At 46.8% G+C, this 16911-nt stretch overlaps 1 protein-coding gene across 2 annotated transcripts; it reads left to right on the top strand.

Moving 5' to 3' along the window:
- The first annotated feature begins 2024 nt into the window (after positions 1–2024).
- Positions 2025–16900, top strand: PICK1 (protein interacting with PRKCA 1). Of its 2 annotated transcripts, none has more exons than XM_054031689.1 (13): positions 2025–2935; positions 3986–4079; positions 5844–5955; positions 6880–7008; positions 7134–7200; positions 8560–8649; positions 10131–10184; positions 10289–10351; positions 10797–10930; positions 11514–11606; positions 12556–12606; positions 14376–14520; positions 15004–15154. In XM_054031689.1, the coding sequence occupies exons 2-13, from the start codon at positions 4039–4041 to the stop codon at positions 15054–15056; spliced, it is 1032 nt and encodes a 343-aa protein (XP_053887664.1). In that variant the 5' UTR covers positions 2025–2935; positions 3986–4038; the 3' UTR covers positions 15057–15154. The 2 variants fall into 2 exon arrangements, with proteins under 2 accessions (XP_053887664.1, XP_053887655.1); XM_054031680.1 differs by having other exon boundaries at positions 2033–2935; positions 14999–16900.
- The last annotated feature ends 11 nt before the right edge of the window (positions 16901–16911 follow it).

The raw sequence follows: 16911 nt of genomic DNA, 5'->3' as shown, positions 1-16911 counted from the left end.
TTGAAATTAACAGTATAAGCACTGGCATCCGAGTTGGCAACATTGAAATGGTTCACACTTCAAAGCTATTGTTTTAGGATCTCTGAAAACTGCATCACACTTAGAAGGTTTTCTTTGCAAATGTAACAGCTAGAGCAGAGGTTCTCGAACTGTAGTCTTTGGACTCCCAGTGGTCCGTGAGCTCCATTCAGGTGGTCCGCAGACAGTTCCCTCTAAGGTGCGCGCCTGGGTAGTTGCATATGAGAGAATGAAGGGCCACCTACCTAATTAGTAGAGTCGTGCAGGCATGGCTCCACTAATTAGGTACCTGGACCCTGGAGAAGACGCACATGTAAGGTGAGGTGGTGGCCTTGGGGGGAATAAGGGGCAGGTGGGAGGGGGCAGTGGGGTGAGAAGAGGGGGTGGGGGGAATTTGGGACGTGCAGGGCTGTGGCAGCCAGAGAAAGAGGCGACTTTCCACAGCTCCAGGGCTGCAGCTGCCAGGGAGAAATGGCCCTCCTTCCCAGCCCAAGCATGGGGGTTGCTGCGGCGGGGGAGAGAGGGCACATCCATTGCATTAGAAAGGTAAAACTACTGATACTGTAGTAAAATGAGTTGTGTGCTTTTATTTGTAGAACAAAAAAAGTTATTAAGGTTTTTTTATATAGCGCTTTTATCCAAAGTGCTTTACAATAGTTAGCTAACAGTACAAACAACATTTGGAAAAAACAAGGAGTCCGGTGGCACCTTAAAGACTAACAGATTTATTTGGGGATAAGCTTTCGTGGGTAAAAAACCACTTCTTCAGATGCATGGAGTGAAAATTACAGATGCAGGCCTTATATAATGACACATGAAGAGAAGGGAGTTACCTCACAAGTGAGAACCAGTGTTGACAGGGCCAATTCGATCAGGATGGATGTAGTCCACTCCCAACAATAGATGAGGTGTCAATTCCAGGAGAGGCAAAGCTGCTTTTGTAAATAAATCTGTTAGTCTTTAAGGTGCCACCGGACTCCTTGTAGTTTTTGTGGATACAGACTAACACGGCTACCCCCTGATACTTGACACATTTGGAAAGATCATTAAGTGGTCCGCCGAGACCCTCAGCAATTTTCAAGAGGTCCACGAAAAAAAGTTTGAAAACCACTGAGCTAAAGACTTACTTTTTTTTTTTTAAATGAAAGCTGATATTTTGGAGACCTGTCTGTGGCCTCCTGCCATAGCAAATAGCCTGAGCAGGTCCACTTTGGCAATTGACCAAAACTCATATAGCACCATAAAATGTATCCAATTGGGGAATGCTGTAGTCTACCTTCAGTGTAGAACAGGGTTCACTAAAGTATAGAAAGAGGAGGTTTTGCCTTCTGCCAGAGGGGACAGTTTTGGAAATAGATCTTCTTTTCCTGAGTTTTGCTGAAGATCAGTTTATGAGTAAAGCACTCCACCTGAAAGTTTACCAAGGACCAGCAAACCCACATGGCCATGAAATCTTTGGCAATCCAATAGGAAACTATGTCAACAAGAAAATACCAGGGATTTCAGGAAAAGCAGTAGATTGGTTTTCCTCCCAATCCAAACCACCAACAGCAACCCAGCAAAACAGTTTGCTGTGCAAGGCCCCCATAGTCCAGGACTAAGATTCAGGCCAAAGGTTCTTTATTTTACATAAGCCAAGCTACCCTATTAGGGAGATTGTCTATTTCAGACATTTCTGATGAGACTGAGCGTGGATCCTGCTTAAGGGAGGGGCTACATTTTTCTGTTGTCACCACTACCAATACCATGCTTAATTTAAGATGCTGTTGGATGGCTCGGGCAACCTCAATCTTTGCTATTTAATTTTAGGCATTTGTACGGTTCTCATCAATGTGGGAGCAGGAGGTGGGGAACGCCCCGTCACAGCTGGAGAACCGGGGAACAGGGCAGAGGGAATGACTTGCCCATGATGGCCCAGGGTTGCTGATCAGAGTAGCAGCCGTGTTAGTCTGTATCCCCAAAAAGAAGAACAGGAGTCCTTGTGGCACCTTAGAGACTAACAAATTTATTAGAGCATAAGCTTTCGTGGACTACAGCCCACTTCTTCGGATGCATATAGAATGGAACATATATTGAGGAGATATATATACACACATACAGAGAGCATAAACAGGTGGGAGTTGTCTTACCAACTCTGAGAGGCCAATTAATTAAGAGAAATTAAGGGTTGCTGAGTGACTAGCCCCTGGTTGCACGGCCCGTGGCAGAGCTGGGAAATGAGCCCAGACCTCCCAAGGCCCAGTTCAGAGCCTGCGCCACCATCCCGCTCTTCCTCCCTCCATTGCAGAGGACGAGACGCGCGCGCCGGGCGGCCCAGGGGCCAGGCGGGCGCGCACACGCTGGCGTTAGCCGGTGGCGCTGTGGCCCCGGCTGCTCTGGACGGGCCGGTAGCCGAACCCCCCGGCTGCCTGCCCCGGCCGCGCACCCCCGTCCCGCTGCAGGGGCCCAGGCGGAGGATGTGACGCGGCTGCTCCCTGCCATGGGATGCGGGGTTCGGCGGAGGCTCCCAAGCGGCCCCGCTGCGGGGAGGGACAAGGAGCCGCAGCCCTTCCCCCCACCAGAGACCGCTGCTCCCCCGCCCCGTCCCCCAACATGGCGGCGGCAGGGGGCGAGCCAGAGCTAGGCCCCGCCCCTTCCTCTATTGGTTGTCCGGCTAGCTGCCGAGCGCTCTCCGTCGCCATAGCAACCCGCTCTCCTTTCCCACCCCCCCGGTTCCGGCCCGTCTTATCGCGAGAGGCGAGCGTGGGGGCAGCGGCCGGGTCGCTAGACACCTGCTCCCCACGGCACGCGAAGCGGGGGTGAGGGAGAAGGAGAGGTTAGGTAGGCTTCCGGTCCGGAAGTGACGTGGAGGAGCGGTGTTCTGACAGGTAGAGGCGGCAGGTGGATGCAGGTACCCAGCTCGAGCCAGCCGTTTCCGGTGAGTGACTAACCTCCTCCCCCATTCCAGCTTTGCCAGCCCCCAAAGGGGGGGCGCCTGAGGGGTCCCCATTAGCTCCCTGCTGCCCTGCCCCCGGTTCCCGGGCGTAGCCTGGGTCCGCTTTCCCTGCCCCCCCGGGGGGCTGTTCCCTCCAGAGCCCCTGCCCTCCCCCCGTGCCAGCCTGGCCCCCTGCGCTTCTCCTGCTGTGTCACCTCACCCCGATCCCCCAATGGTTGGCAGCCCTCCCACCCCCATGTCGAGCTGCCACCAACCCTGCTTGGCCCCCCGGCAGCACCGAACCTGGCCGGTTGCCGCACAGCATAGGCACCTCGCAGACCCACCCGCGGGGTGCAGTGCGCAGGCAGGCTCCCCATATCCAGTGCCAGCCACCCCAATGGCGTGACGGAAACTAGGCGACTCCGAACATGGTGTGAACCCAGAGAAGAACCACTGTGTGGTTACTGTGACAGAGGAGAGGGTGAAGCAGAGAGACTTTTGCTACATTCCTGTCTGAAATATGAGGGAACTGGAGAAAGATACTTCCTCAAACTGTCAGAAACTAGAAGAATTTCTGTAAAAAACAGTGAGGGGAAACTGTGTGTAGCCCCCGGAGGAGGGAGGCAGAGGACCGTGTGATATGTATCGACTTGCCCCAGAATCCAGAAGAAACTGAAATAGTAAATGGATGAAGGGGATAAGACTCCAGATTCCACTGAAAAGTATTGTGCAAGCAGATACAACACACAAAGATTCAGCTTCCAAAATGGACCGTGTTCTGTCCTAAGCATTGCCAGTACTTGTATAGCTTGTAAAACAATAAAAAAAAAGCACTGTTATCCCCATCCCCAACCCAGAGTGGAGAATCAGAAGGGTCTGAAATATCTTTCATCCCCAAGGCAGGAGAGGGTCTGACAGCTCCATCCCCCATTGGAAGAGAGAGAGAAAGGGGCTGACAGAGGGCACCGTTTGAGTCTTCAGTTTTAGCTGCTGAGCATAGATGAATTCAGATAATTAAGTTTACTGGGTTTTGTTCTTTTTTCCTCTTCCCAGGCACTTTGGTGTAAACGGAGTCTCAGGTCAAAAGACTCCAGCCAGCAAGAGCAATGTTTGGAGACTTGGACTATGACATTGAGGAGGATAAACTGTGAGTGCTTCACTTCCCTTTCCCAACAACTGAATATCACTAAGAATATGTGTACACTACAATGGGACAGCTGCAGTGCTGCTGCGGTAGTGTAGATACATATTACAGCGATGATGGTTTTTTCATCACTGTAATAAATCCACTCCTTTAAGAGGCAGTAGATAAGGTTGATGGAAGAATTCTTCTGTCAACCTAACTCCATTTACAGTGGGGATTAGGTTGACCTAACTGTATTGCATGGGACTTGAAATTTTTCATAGCCCTGAGCGATATAGCTAGGTCAACCTAAGTTTTAAGTGTAGACGATGCCTAAGGAGCTGCAACCAGGACCTGCTCAAAGCAGGCAGAGTTGTTCGCTCCTGGTGATGTGTGTTGGAGATTTAGGTTCATTGTTCAGTTTTGATCTCTTACTCCCTATGGCTAGGAGGGATTGAGCCTTGCAGTGGTGGTGAGCAGAGGGAAAAGCATTCTATTGCTCTACAATGACTCTTCCTAATTTACTGATTGCACAGCAGTGTTAATGTGTTCTAAAGGGGCGCGCTCTGCTGGAATGGTAGGGAGGGAAATATGAAGTAGGAAAAAATAGCGGGAGAATGTATAATCCTTAAGGCTTTGAGTTTGTCACGGAGATCAGGGAAGTCATGGATTCCGTGACTTTTGCAGCATCCGGTGCACCTGGCTCAGGGGCAGCTCAGGCTGCCCCTGTGCCAGGTGCACCAGCTGCTGCTGGGGTAGTCACGGGCGCCCGTACACCCCCAGCTGCAGAGTTTGGGTGTGGGAGGGGTAGGAGGTTGGATTCACAGCTCCCATTGGCCAGGAACCGTGGCCAATGGGAGCTGTGGGCGGTGCATGCAGGCAGAGGCAGCAAGCAGAGCTGCCTGGCCATGCCTCCGCCTAGCAGCTGAGCGAGGGGGATGTCCCCGCTTCTGGGGAGCCCCCCAGGTAAGAGCCACCCAGAGCCCACCTCATCCTGTCCAGTGCCCCAACCCCCTACCCCTCCCACACTCAAGTTTGATTCATTGGTATTTTTATTAAAAGTCATGGACAGGTCACGGGACATTAATTTTTGTTTATTGCTCGTGACCTGTCCGTGACTTTTACTAAATATACCCGTGACTAAAATGTAATAATAATAATCCATAGATCTATGACAGTCATGTGGAGCTCCCACAGCATGATAGCACTAGAATTTTATTTGAAAATAAAAGGGTTTTTGTGGGGTAAATAGAGGGACTCTGTTTTGAGAGTAGTCTTCACTGTCAGTCATATTTCATCCCCGCATATTTGTGTTGTCCATTTATTCACCTAACTCTTGGACAGAGATTTGAAAATAATAGCCACCAAAATATTTGAGGGTTTTAAGTATGCTTCACAGTATATCATGGAGCATGTTTTCTATCTCTATTCCTCACATACACTCTGAAAAAGATACATTGGGAGTTCTCTCTCTCTATTCCCAGTGATAGAAGACAGAGGGGCCTGGTTTTGACTGCAGTACTGGATTTGCTCACTAGGCTACTTCCATTATCACATATGTAATCATTAGCCTCTTGTTCAACTTAGTGATTTCAAATAAACCTATCTAAATCATGTTTGGGCAAGATCCTTCCAATCTGGGCTAGAAGGCTAAACAGCAGCAGTAAGATGATTAGTTCAGATGAGAAGTATCTGGTATATTTTCAGATTATACATTTTAGCTCTTGCATGCAGATACTGCTATACCAACCTGTATCAGTAATCATTTCTCTCTCTCTATTGTTCTAGTGGGATCCCCACCGTTCCTGGGACAGTAACCTTGAAGAAGGACACTCAGAATCTGATTGGGATCAGCATTGGGGGAGGAGCACAGTACTGTCCCTGTCTCTATATTGTTCAGGTGGGGACTCATGGAAGAGGAGAGTATTCTGATTGTCCTTGTGAAGCAATGTTAAACTTGACAGATGGAAGCTGGGAGGGGGGCATGGAGAACCTTATATTTTCTGCTTTTGTCAGAGTGCGAAGCATCCTCTTTCTTTGCCAACAAACGGAAGTTTCTCACACTAATTGGGAATAGTTCTGGAAAGATAGGGTTAAGGCTCCTGAATTCACACATCCACCTGAGAATCAGCAGAGTGCTGGGAGCATATTAAAATTCAAAGAGGTCAGAGGGGGAAGTGCCATAGGTGATGTACTAGATCAGTGGTTCTCAACCAGGGGTATGTGTACCTCTGGGGGTACTTAGAGGCCTTCCAGGGGGTACATCAACTCATCTAGATATTTACCTACTTTTACAACAGGCTACATACAAAGCACTAGCGAAGTCAGTACAAACTAAAATTTCATACAGACAATGACTTGTTTATACTGCTCTATATGCTATACACTGAAATGTAAGTACATTTATATTCCAATTGATTTATTTTACAATCATATGGTGGAAAATGAGAGTGTAAGCAATTTTTCAGTAATAGTGGCTGTGGCATTTTTGTATTCTTATGTCTGATTTTTGTAAGCAAGAATGTTTAAGTGAGATGAAACTCGGGGGTACACAAGACAAATCAGACTCTCCAAAGGGGCACAGTAGTCTGAACAGTTGAGAACTACTGTACTAGACTTCAAGAAATCCTGCCGTAGATGATGCACAAAGTAGAGGTGACAGGCCCCAGAAGGAACTGTGTGCTCAACTCTCCTCAGATCCATGTGGGGTGTTTAAATGTTATGGGTTGGGAAGGGAAGCGAAATAGAGGCTGGCCCATAAATAAGACTTAATTGCGCTCCTTTCTGGCTCCATATTTCCTCTACTCTTCCTTTTCTCTCCTAGGTGTTTGATAACACTCCGGCAGCCCTAGATGGAACTGTGGCGGCTGGCGATGAAATCACAGGAGTGAATGGGAAGTCAGTAAAAGGGAAAACCAAAGTGGAGGTAGCCAAAATGATACAGGTGGTAAAGGTAAGGAGTAGGAACGGTCCAATGGAACAGGTTGGGTCACAGATTATAAACTGTTGTCCTTCAGTAGAGGAGGCCCCTGCTGCTCAATTCCAGAACAACAGCTCTGGCTTTGCTATTCCATCCAGGGAGAAGTGACTATTCACTACAACAAACTCCAAGCCGACCCAAAGCAGGGCAAGTCCTTGGATATCGGTAAGACATGCTGGTTTCTCTCTCTCCCTTCAAATGCAGGGTAGGAGGAGGGTGGTGAGGAGATCCCAGCCAAAATCAAAATCCGACTTTGTTTCAGTATTTGCTGTTGTTTTGTCTCCTTTAAATGGACACAAGCTAACCTTGGGTTGGTTTTTTCTTTTTTTAAAGTCCTTCTCTGTGTTACTAATAATACCTATTTAAAATGAAATTAACTTTATCAGTTTTGCTGTTGCTTGCTTTCTGCATTGTGTTCAGTTTGGACAGTGAAACTCAATGAGTCAGTTTCATATACTGTTTTTCATTCAGTCTGCCCTTGCTGGTATTTTTGGATTTCTGACCGTGCATGGAAAGATTCCAGTCCAAAACTCCTGTCTTCAGTTAATCTTATTTTAGATAATCATTAGGACATTTCTCTCCATATTGGGTTTTGTAAAACTTTTTTTAAACAAAAGCTACATTTTGAGTTTAACCTACCCGAGTGTCCCCTTTAAATGTGATCACATTCCCAGCACCCTGGAAAAGCTGAACCGCGCATATAGTAAAGGGTAGCCCCTCTTATTTCTTTAGATTTTCTTTTGTTTTCATTCTCCCCTGCCAGTGAAGATGCTGACAAACTAAAGGAAACTCAGACAAGGGCAGCCAAAAATAAACAGGGGCTGGGAAATGGATTTCTGAGAAAAAATAAGAGCGAAGGGCCTGATTTATCAGAGGTGCCAAGTATCCACGACTTCAGCTGACGTCACTGGGAGCTGCAGGCATTCAGCACTTCTGAAAAATCATGCCCTAAATACATGTTAGAATAGTCATAGGATTACGAAAAGGGCATAATTATCTTCAGGAATCTGAAAGGAATGATCACCAAACAGGGAGAGGAAATGTTAAGGGTGGTACAAAGACTTTTAACTAAGAGTCATGAGATAAAATTAAGCAAAGGGAAAATTTTGACTGAGTACTAAATCCTACTTGCCTTACTCTCACGCTATTCTGTTAACTTCATTGGAAGTTGAGTAAAGTAAGCAAGATGTGGTCTTGAATGTCAAGGCATATTTCCTATGGTGAGAGCTATTAGACTGTGTCTTCCAAAGGAAGTTGTGGAAGCTTCATTGCCTGGGGTACATAGGACTTGATTAGAGAACATATTGTAGGGAACTTGCCTGCATTGGCCCAGGTTCAGATCTTCCCTGCATCTAATTTCTGTGGCATTGTCTTTCTGTTCTCTGCTCAGTCTCCTCTGAGCTCTGCTGAGTTAGGCTCAATCTAGCCAGTTTGGTACCTGAAACCTGAGTTTTGTTAACGGTGTTCTTTGTGACTGTGGAAATTACCCTGATCCTGAGTTTTGACACTTTTTGCTGGGTGTAGTGTTAAAGAAAGTGAAGCACCGATTGGTGGAGAACATGAGCTCGGGTACAGCAGATGCCTTGGGACTAAGCCGAGCCATCCTCTGCAATGGTAAGCAGCCAGAGAAAGGCACCTTCCTGTTTGGCTACTGGCAATGTCAGTTAAGCTGGTATCCAATAATGCCATGGGGGGTAGTGTTTGTTAAGCTGGTGCCCAGTAGTACTAGTGGGGCAAGGGGTCTGACTAGGGCAGGCACCTCTCCTGATACTTGCATGAGACACAGTCTCATGTACTTAGATCACAGGACAGTGAGAGATTCCTGAGTGTTTTTTTGTTGTGCAGCATTGCAGTGTTATGAGTGCATGGCAATGCAACCTCACAGCATTCAGTGACACAACAATCATTTTGCAAGGTCAAAATAATTATACCAACAAGCAACAGCCCTCCTATCTGCTAGTGTCCTTTCTATCATTTCTTTAACTGTATTCTGACTACAGGCATTTGTTTCAGTTTTGTTGAGTCATGTCACACCTTATAGTAACCCTGTGTGAAACACACTGCCTGCAAGTGTCCCGTGTGCATAATAAACCTGGATTCAAAAAAGTCTCCCTGGCTGCATGGCTATGTCCCTCATAATACCCTCTGCAGTCCCAAATGGGTATGGCAGTTCTGTACTTCCTGTGCTGTTATACAGCTGCCACCTTCCAGTCTGGATGTAGCTGCATTTCAGTGGTGAATGAAGTGATTCTCCATACACCTTTTCATGTGTGTTAAGAATGCCTAAATTATTGTGAGATTGGGGCTATAGGTCACATTTTAAACCTGGTTACAAGTGTAGGGAAAGCAATGTTTCCAATTACTTGTGGCCCAGACTTCAACTTCTAATAGTCAAGGAGTTCATGACTGTCCATATGTTCAATCCCAATCCCCTAATAATAAATGAATATGTCAGGCGCTGTGGGATGTCTGGATAAAAGATGTTGTATTAATGTCTGTCAGGCATTTCTTCATGTACAACCTCTTCTGTCTTAGTATAGTAGTAGGGTATGCATGAACCTGAGCATTTCTTGTGATATTCATTCAGCTTTCTCATCTGAGGGGTGCAGTAATTATCTAGCAGTTACCCCGTCCCTCCTAATTTGTTGTAGTTAAACACAAGCTCTGCTTTCTTCCCTCAGGATTGTGCCTTCTTGTCATTTATTACTGTTGTAAATAGGGCTGCCCAGCCTCTGTGGGAAATACGCTGGGTCCCTGTATATCATGATTGCATCCACAGCCCATGACATAATATTCTGGGGCTCTTTAACTGATAGCTGGATTGACAGGACACAACAGAACAGTGAAAATCAGGGCCCATCCAGTGAATTTCAAATAGGTGGTGAGTCGAATTATACAACTCTGAATCCAGTTTGGATTAATTTTTAAAGTTTTACCTGTTGGGTAAGGAGCCAGACTTTTGAGGAGGTGGGGAGAGGGTGTTTTCAACCATTCATATAAAATAAATGCCCTCTCCTTTCAGCCACTCACATTCCTATGTTCCCCTGGATTCAGCATCATAACCACCTGTTCTCTGGTTCTTTGCTCCCCTCTAGATGGATTGGTGAAGAGGCTGGAGGAGCTGGAGAGAACCGCAGAGCTGTACAAAGGTAAATTGCCCTCTTCTGTCAGACATCTCGATTGGGGTTGGAGGAGGGAGGCTACTGTGTCAGTGGGATGATTTGTATGTTCTCTCTCTCTTCCCCCACCACAGGCATGACAGAGCACACCAAGAGTCTCCTTAGAGCTTTCTTTGAACTCTCCCAGACACACAGAGGTAAACAGACTGGAAGGAATTCAGTCCTCAAACTTGTAGCAGGCTGACCACCCTAGGCTGGGGGAGTGGATGTCTATGATATTATCAGATCTCAGAAGCATCAGACCTAATCAGTACTTGAACCATGACCCCCAACAAAAACTAGAGACTGTAGGAATGAGTGAGGAAGTGGTGCACTTCCTTCTGAGTCAGTTCAGAAACAATTCCCTAGCATGGTGATAATGGGCACTGTGCTGCCATAGGTACCATCTTTCACATGAGACATAAAAGTGAGTCGCTGACTATTTGTGGTCTTTAAGGAACCTCTGGCATTCTGCGAGAATAGGATTGTTACACTGCACCTGGCCAAATTCTAGCTTGTGGGAATGGTTTTTAATATCAGACATGGAGGCTTCGCTCCAGATAAACCCCTTCTCCATTTGTATGTATTTTTTAATTTGCTCAGCGTTTGGAGATGTTTTCTCGGTCATTGGTGTACGGGAACCACAGCCAGCTGCCAGTGAAGCCTTTGTGAAATTTGCAGATGCCCATCGCAGCATCGAGAAATTTGGGATCCGCCTACTGAAAACTATCAAACCGGTAAAGAATCAAAGCACAGGAGAGGGGACTGGCATCAGCGTACAGGAGAAAGGGGGGAATGGTGGGAGAGGAGACCAGAAATGGAGGAGTCTGTCTTTGAGGGTATGGTCTTAAAAATTGTGATGGGAAGAATTAGAAATAACACTGTAGAAACTTTCTTTAAAGGAACTGTCTAAACAGTTAAGACAGAGTAGCTGTTGTAAATGTAGCTATAGTTTGCAGAGTTATTTGAACATGGTTGTTCAAACTTCCCCCTCTGGCCACCCGCCAACTAGACTATCACACTTGCACGCACACTCTCCAGTATGCCTGTTCTCCTTTTGGAGGCTCCACATCTGTTGATAATATATTTACATCTACATAGTCCCTTCCATTCTTGAGCTCTCTGCTAAGACTGTCCACAAAAGGGAACAAATCGTACCGTTCATGCTGGTGACTTCTGTGACATGGACACCTGCCTCGCTGTGAACAAGATTGAGGGTGCCCTAGGTCATAGCAGCAGGCCATCAAGTCCTTTTAGCTCCCTTTTAATGCTCCTTTTCCTCCTTAGCCCTGTAACTTTACTAACATGTTTTCTCTGCAGATGCTGACTGACCTGAATACGTACCTGAACAAAGCCATTCCCGACACAAGACTGACCATCAAAAAATACCTGGATGTCAAGTTTGAGTACTTGGTGAGCTGTTCTCTCTCTTTCTTTTTTTTTTTTTTTTTTTTTTAATTAACATCTGGGAGAGATTGGGTTTCATAGAATCATAGCACATCGGCACAGAGAAGATCTATTCATTCACATGTACTCTATTTCCCAGTCAAGAGTATTCCATACCTTATCTTATCTAGCACTTTCTCCAGTCTTCAGGACCCAAGAAACATGCTTCAGCTACTTCCCTTGAGAGACTATTCTGTAACCTAATAGACCTCACAATTAAGATACACTTCCTGATATCCACATGACATATTGGTTCGTTAAATTTAACCTCCTTATTTGTAAGGGAGCTCCTACACAATTTACCATCTTGGAATCTCCTGAACGCTTCCTCTCTCTCCCCAGCATTAATACCCTTCAGATATTTGAGTTGGCCATTATTTAGCCAAGCTAGACAATTGACAATCTTTCCTCTTAAATCAATCCTTCCAGCCCTTTAATCCTTTCATCGCTTTCTTATTTATTCCTGGTGATTTTTTGCTATGGTAGTGCCCCAAACCATACACAGCACAGAGCTTTTTAGTAAACTGTAAGTTCTTTAGGGAGGGACAGAATCTTCCTGTATGTCTATCCAGGGTCCAGGATGTTTTGGGTGCTACTGTAGTATAAATAACAAGCCCCTTCCCCTGCTTGCCTGCCTGCTTCCTAGGAGGGGCATGCTTACCCTGCTTCCCCTTTCTCCAAACGGGGTTCATTCTCCTTCTGAGATATTGCATCTGGTCCATCTGGGCTTCTCCCAGTGTCCATGGCCACACCATTTGAGAAGGTCTTGAGAAGCAGGGACAACCCCCTACACGTCTGATTGCCTGGAAACTTGGTCACACAATACTTTGTGTGGTGATGATGTGTTGGTGTGTTTTTTTTTTTTGTTTTTTTTTTAACCCTTGGTGTTTTCTGTTCTTTAACCCTTCCTTTGTAGTCTTACTGCCTGAAAGTGAAGGAGATGGATGATGAGGAATACAGCTGCATTGTGAGTACAGATTGCAGGTTGTATTTCTATAGCATTTTGTCCTCGCTCACATGCAACCCACAGAAACACAGATGTGCCTGCATACAGCCATACATTAGCCCTGCTAATAATACATTAAAATTGTTAGTGTTCAAACCTGAAAGTCTTTGAATGCTATGCAGAAAATATAACTGATACCGTTTATGAAACACATCCCATCATCACAAATCATTGGGACCAGTCATCATCTCTATTGCATGCTCATTGGATTGTATGTCCTACTTTTCTAGTAATACTAGTATGTGTTAAGGATTACTATACAGTGTTATCCTATATCCTAATGGATTCCACTTGAGTATAATGTGCAGTTTATCTTAAGTCCTGTATTAGATACTCTGCATCCCACACTAATGCAAATTTGTTTGTAAGTTGCAATTGTAGTTGTTTAAGGAAAATTTCAGGAGAATCTCTCTTAGTGACAATGTACTTAAACAAATATTTATAATTATAATTGGAAGACTTCCAAAAATCCAGTAAAATCCTCAAACTGGCATGGAAAATAATTCATAGCATTGAATATAGCCTTGTGACTCTTCAAAGTGCTGTACAAATCTTAATCCATACCAACAACTTATAAGGTAAATAAAGATGCCTTGTGTATGCCTCAGTTTCCCCAACTATACAAGGGGGGTGTGGACTTGTCCAAGGTCAGAGATGGACTCAGTATCAGAGCTGAGATTAGAACTCCGCATTCCTTGGTGCCCAGTTCTTTGCTCAGAGGACCAGACAATGGTGCCTCCTTAGTAACTAGTAAAACTTGAGTAACCCAACACCTAATGATGATGATATACATCCTGCTAAATGGGAGAAGAAAATCTCTCCCCCTGGGCCAGCAGGGTGCCATTGTTAGGCTTTGGCACACATGAATGAAGGGTACATTCCAGACCCACAGGCAGAAGCAAGTATGTGTGTAGGGAGGCAGCACGGTCTGCTGTCCCCTGTGCTGACGGACCCCATCGCTTTTCTCTCAAACATGTGCTGTTGGACAATTAGTAGTTCCACCCTGACTGACTTCCAGTGCCATGACTAGAGGTAGGCAACATACGGATGCCTGGATAGAGTTGCCCTCTACAGGGCTTTGGAGCTGTGTTCTGGCTCCGCTCCAGCTCCAGGCAAAAACCTGCAGCTCCACTGCTCCGGAGCTGCTCTGTGCTCCAGCTCTGGGCTCCGCTCCAAAGCCCTGTCAAGGGTTTTATATATTTGAAAAGAAACCTTGCTGCTTGCTTGTGAGGCAACATGCAAGTGGTGAAGCTTGCAGGAAGGCAGCTGTCACAAACTGGCATAAGTTTACCTATCCCACCTGCATTTTCTCAAGCACCTGCTTGCATGTACAATAGTCTTGTTGGGTACTGGTGCCTCTCTCAATAACTCAGCTAAGAAATCCAGTACCAGCTGGCCATCTGTTCTCACCTTTCCAGGTTGAAAGGTACTATAAGTCCCATTCCCTTATGTCATAGTAATGCTCATTTCTTCATCCCTGCTATTATGTGTTTGGCCTTTGAAGTGGCCGTTTTAACAGTAGATTTAGAGGCTCTGGGCTCCAGCTCGTAGCTTGCCTAGGACTAGCTCCGTGTTCCTAGTCATCAGTGGTTCCTGTGCTGTGTTTCAATGGTCCCAAGAAGGCTGCAGCAGGATCACATGGTGACCTGAGGTTCATGGGATCACATCAGTAAGCCTCTGGCACGGTGGACTTTTTGGGAGTCTTTAAAATGGTGTGGTGTTCTTGGCAGGCACTGGGCGAGCCCCTCTACAGGGTCAGCACTGGGAACTATGAGTATCGCTTAGTCCTACGCTGCCGCCAGGAGGCACGCACACGTTTTGCCAGGATGAGGAAGGATGTGCTGGAGAAGATTGAACTGCTGGACCAGAAACATGGTGAGTGTCACTGCCCTCCTTCATGGCCCCTATGGGCTTCATCCAGACAGGGGTTCTTTGCCCTTGTGGTCCCTCCTCATCTTAGCCCAGAAACCCTTGCTGCCAGCATCTCACTGACCTCATCCAGTCTGGGTCCCTTGTCCTCATGGATCCTTCTGTTAGAGTGCTTGGGAGACAGCTGTGCACAGAGCATGAATGTGACTGCTGCATAGGAATATTTGGCTAATCTCAGGGAGGGAGGCTTGGTCACAGCCTTGGGGGTGAGGGGAGAGATACTCCTGTGGGTTCTGAAAACCCTGGGGAACAGATTAGTTGCAATTAGCTTGATGACATTCTGTGGTACACACACCCCTCAAATCCAGGGTAACGGGGTGTGGACATGGTGGTTGGTCACTGAAAAAGCAAGAGTGCATGTGAGAGGGAGAACACTATCTGCTATATTCCCCACTGACACACTCCCAACCCATCCCCTCTGCAGTGCAGGACATCGTGTTCCAGCTCCAGCGCTTTGTCTCCACCATGTCCAAGTACAATGATGACTGCTACGCCGTGCTCCGGGACGCAGATGTCTTTCCCATCGAAGTGGACCTAGCACGCACCACCCTGAGCTATGGTCAGAAGGACGTCTTCTCAGATGGGGCAGAGGAGGAAGAGGAAGCAGGAGAGCGAGAGGCCAGGAGGAAGGAGGAAGCAAATGGCGAAAAGCTTATTGATGATGCCTGAATATGTTGACACAGCGGGTGGGAAAGACATTAGAGACTGATAAAATCTGTTTCACATGGTGATTCGTCCTCAGTGATTTTCTGTATAAGCTCAGCCAGGGATTCCTCCTCTGCTTCGGATGGGGGCAGTTGGGATGACTTGGGCGCAAAGTCCGCACTCTTTCCAGCCTCCACTTTCTCCTTCCCTCCCTCTTTGCCTGGATGGCTTTCCCCAGTGTTCCATTGCCCAACTCGGAGGCTGAGGTAGGGGGTTACTGTGGGCAACCCTTTGAGGAATTCCCTCCCCGCACCATATGATTCCACCTGTGGAGGGGACCTTTCTGAGTGTGAAGAGCACATCCCTCCTCTTCTGCTGCCTGCGTCTGCTAAAAAAAGCACCTCAAGAGGGATAACTATGGACAGCAAGAACAGCTCCTCCTGATCTGCCCTCACTAGATGGAAAAATGCTGAAGTCAGCAGGACCACTCGCTCCACTGCTGACTACCCTGGGACCAGAGGGTTTTGCCTCTCTACTCTCCCACTTCAAATGTTGTTTACAATTCTACTGCCCCTGCTGGCTCTAGGTAGGTGTGAGGATGCTAGAGGAATCTGCCCCCTCTCCACCTGCTTTGGCTACTGTTTCCTATGGAAGAGAAGGAGAACCCAGGCAAGCTGAGGTGTAGAAGTAGTGGTAGATGTAAACAGGGCATCAACCAACAAGGGACTGATGAAATCCTTTAAGGAAAGGGCTGCCTGGAGCCCTTCCCATGTGTAGCATCACCCTCCCCAAAGAAAGAGAAGGGAACTGGCCTTTATCAGAGAGGAACCATCTTCATCAGTACATGGGCAACAGGTGAACCTTCTACTAGTCAGAGAGGAGGTTTGTGAAATTCACACTGGCTCAGGGGACTCTGGTCCATGTGTTTCCTCGGTCATTTCCCCTCTCACATTTTGCTCCTGGTTGGCCTTAACCAGATTTGCTCCTTGAGGATGCACAGCTTGTCATGTGCACCCCTCCCTGTGCATAGGTGCCAAGAGGTGTGATCATTATAGAACTGGGGAGGAGTTGCTATGGCCTTATATCAGAGTGTGTGTTGAACAACACACAGTCTTATGGGGAGGGGAAAACAGTGCCTGCAGATGGAGATTATTTTAGACACATGATGTAAGGAGCATGGAGTATTAAATCACCCACCCCCACCCTACAGCTTGCCCTGTTGCTACATGACCATTCGGTTTCCCATTTTGTGCTGCCTTCGGGCCAGAAAGCCCAGCTGAAACTCATAGCTAAGGCTCCTCACCCCCCAACACAAGGCAAGGGGAAAAGGAAAAATCAGGGGAAGTAAGGATTCCTCCCAACCCTCCTTCCTTTTCTCTCTCCTTTTTGGAGTCCCAGTTCCATATATGGCTTTCTGTTTGTGGCAGTGATCTGTTGGGGGTGAAGGTTTTGACTTCTCCCCACTCCCTAAGGATGACATGTACCAGCTGGCAGTGAGCAAGGCTATTAAGGGCATTAATTTATGATTTATATGTTTTTTACTTGTTTTGTTGCTGGACTCTGTTGTCATCATCTCCGTGGGTGCCTCAAGAAGGCCAACTAGGGCTAGGCTGCTCTGGAAGACTTGAATGGGCTTTAATATGCTGATGGATGCCTCTAATAAAGAAAAACATAACATTTCTATTTTCCTTC

The sequence above is a fragment of the Malaclemys terrapin genome, chromosome 1 (assembly GCF_027887155.1).
Source record: "Malaclemys terrapin pileata isolate rMalTer1 chromosome 1, rMalTer1.hap1, whole genome shotgun sequence".
In the NCBI taxonomy this organism is placed as follows: Eukaryota; Metazoa; Chordata; order Testudines; family Emydidae; genus Malaclemys; species Malaclemys terrapin.
This window is presented reverse-complemented; position numbering and strand designations above follow the sequence as displayed.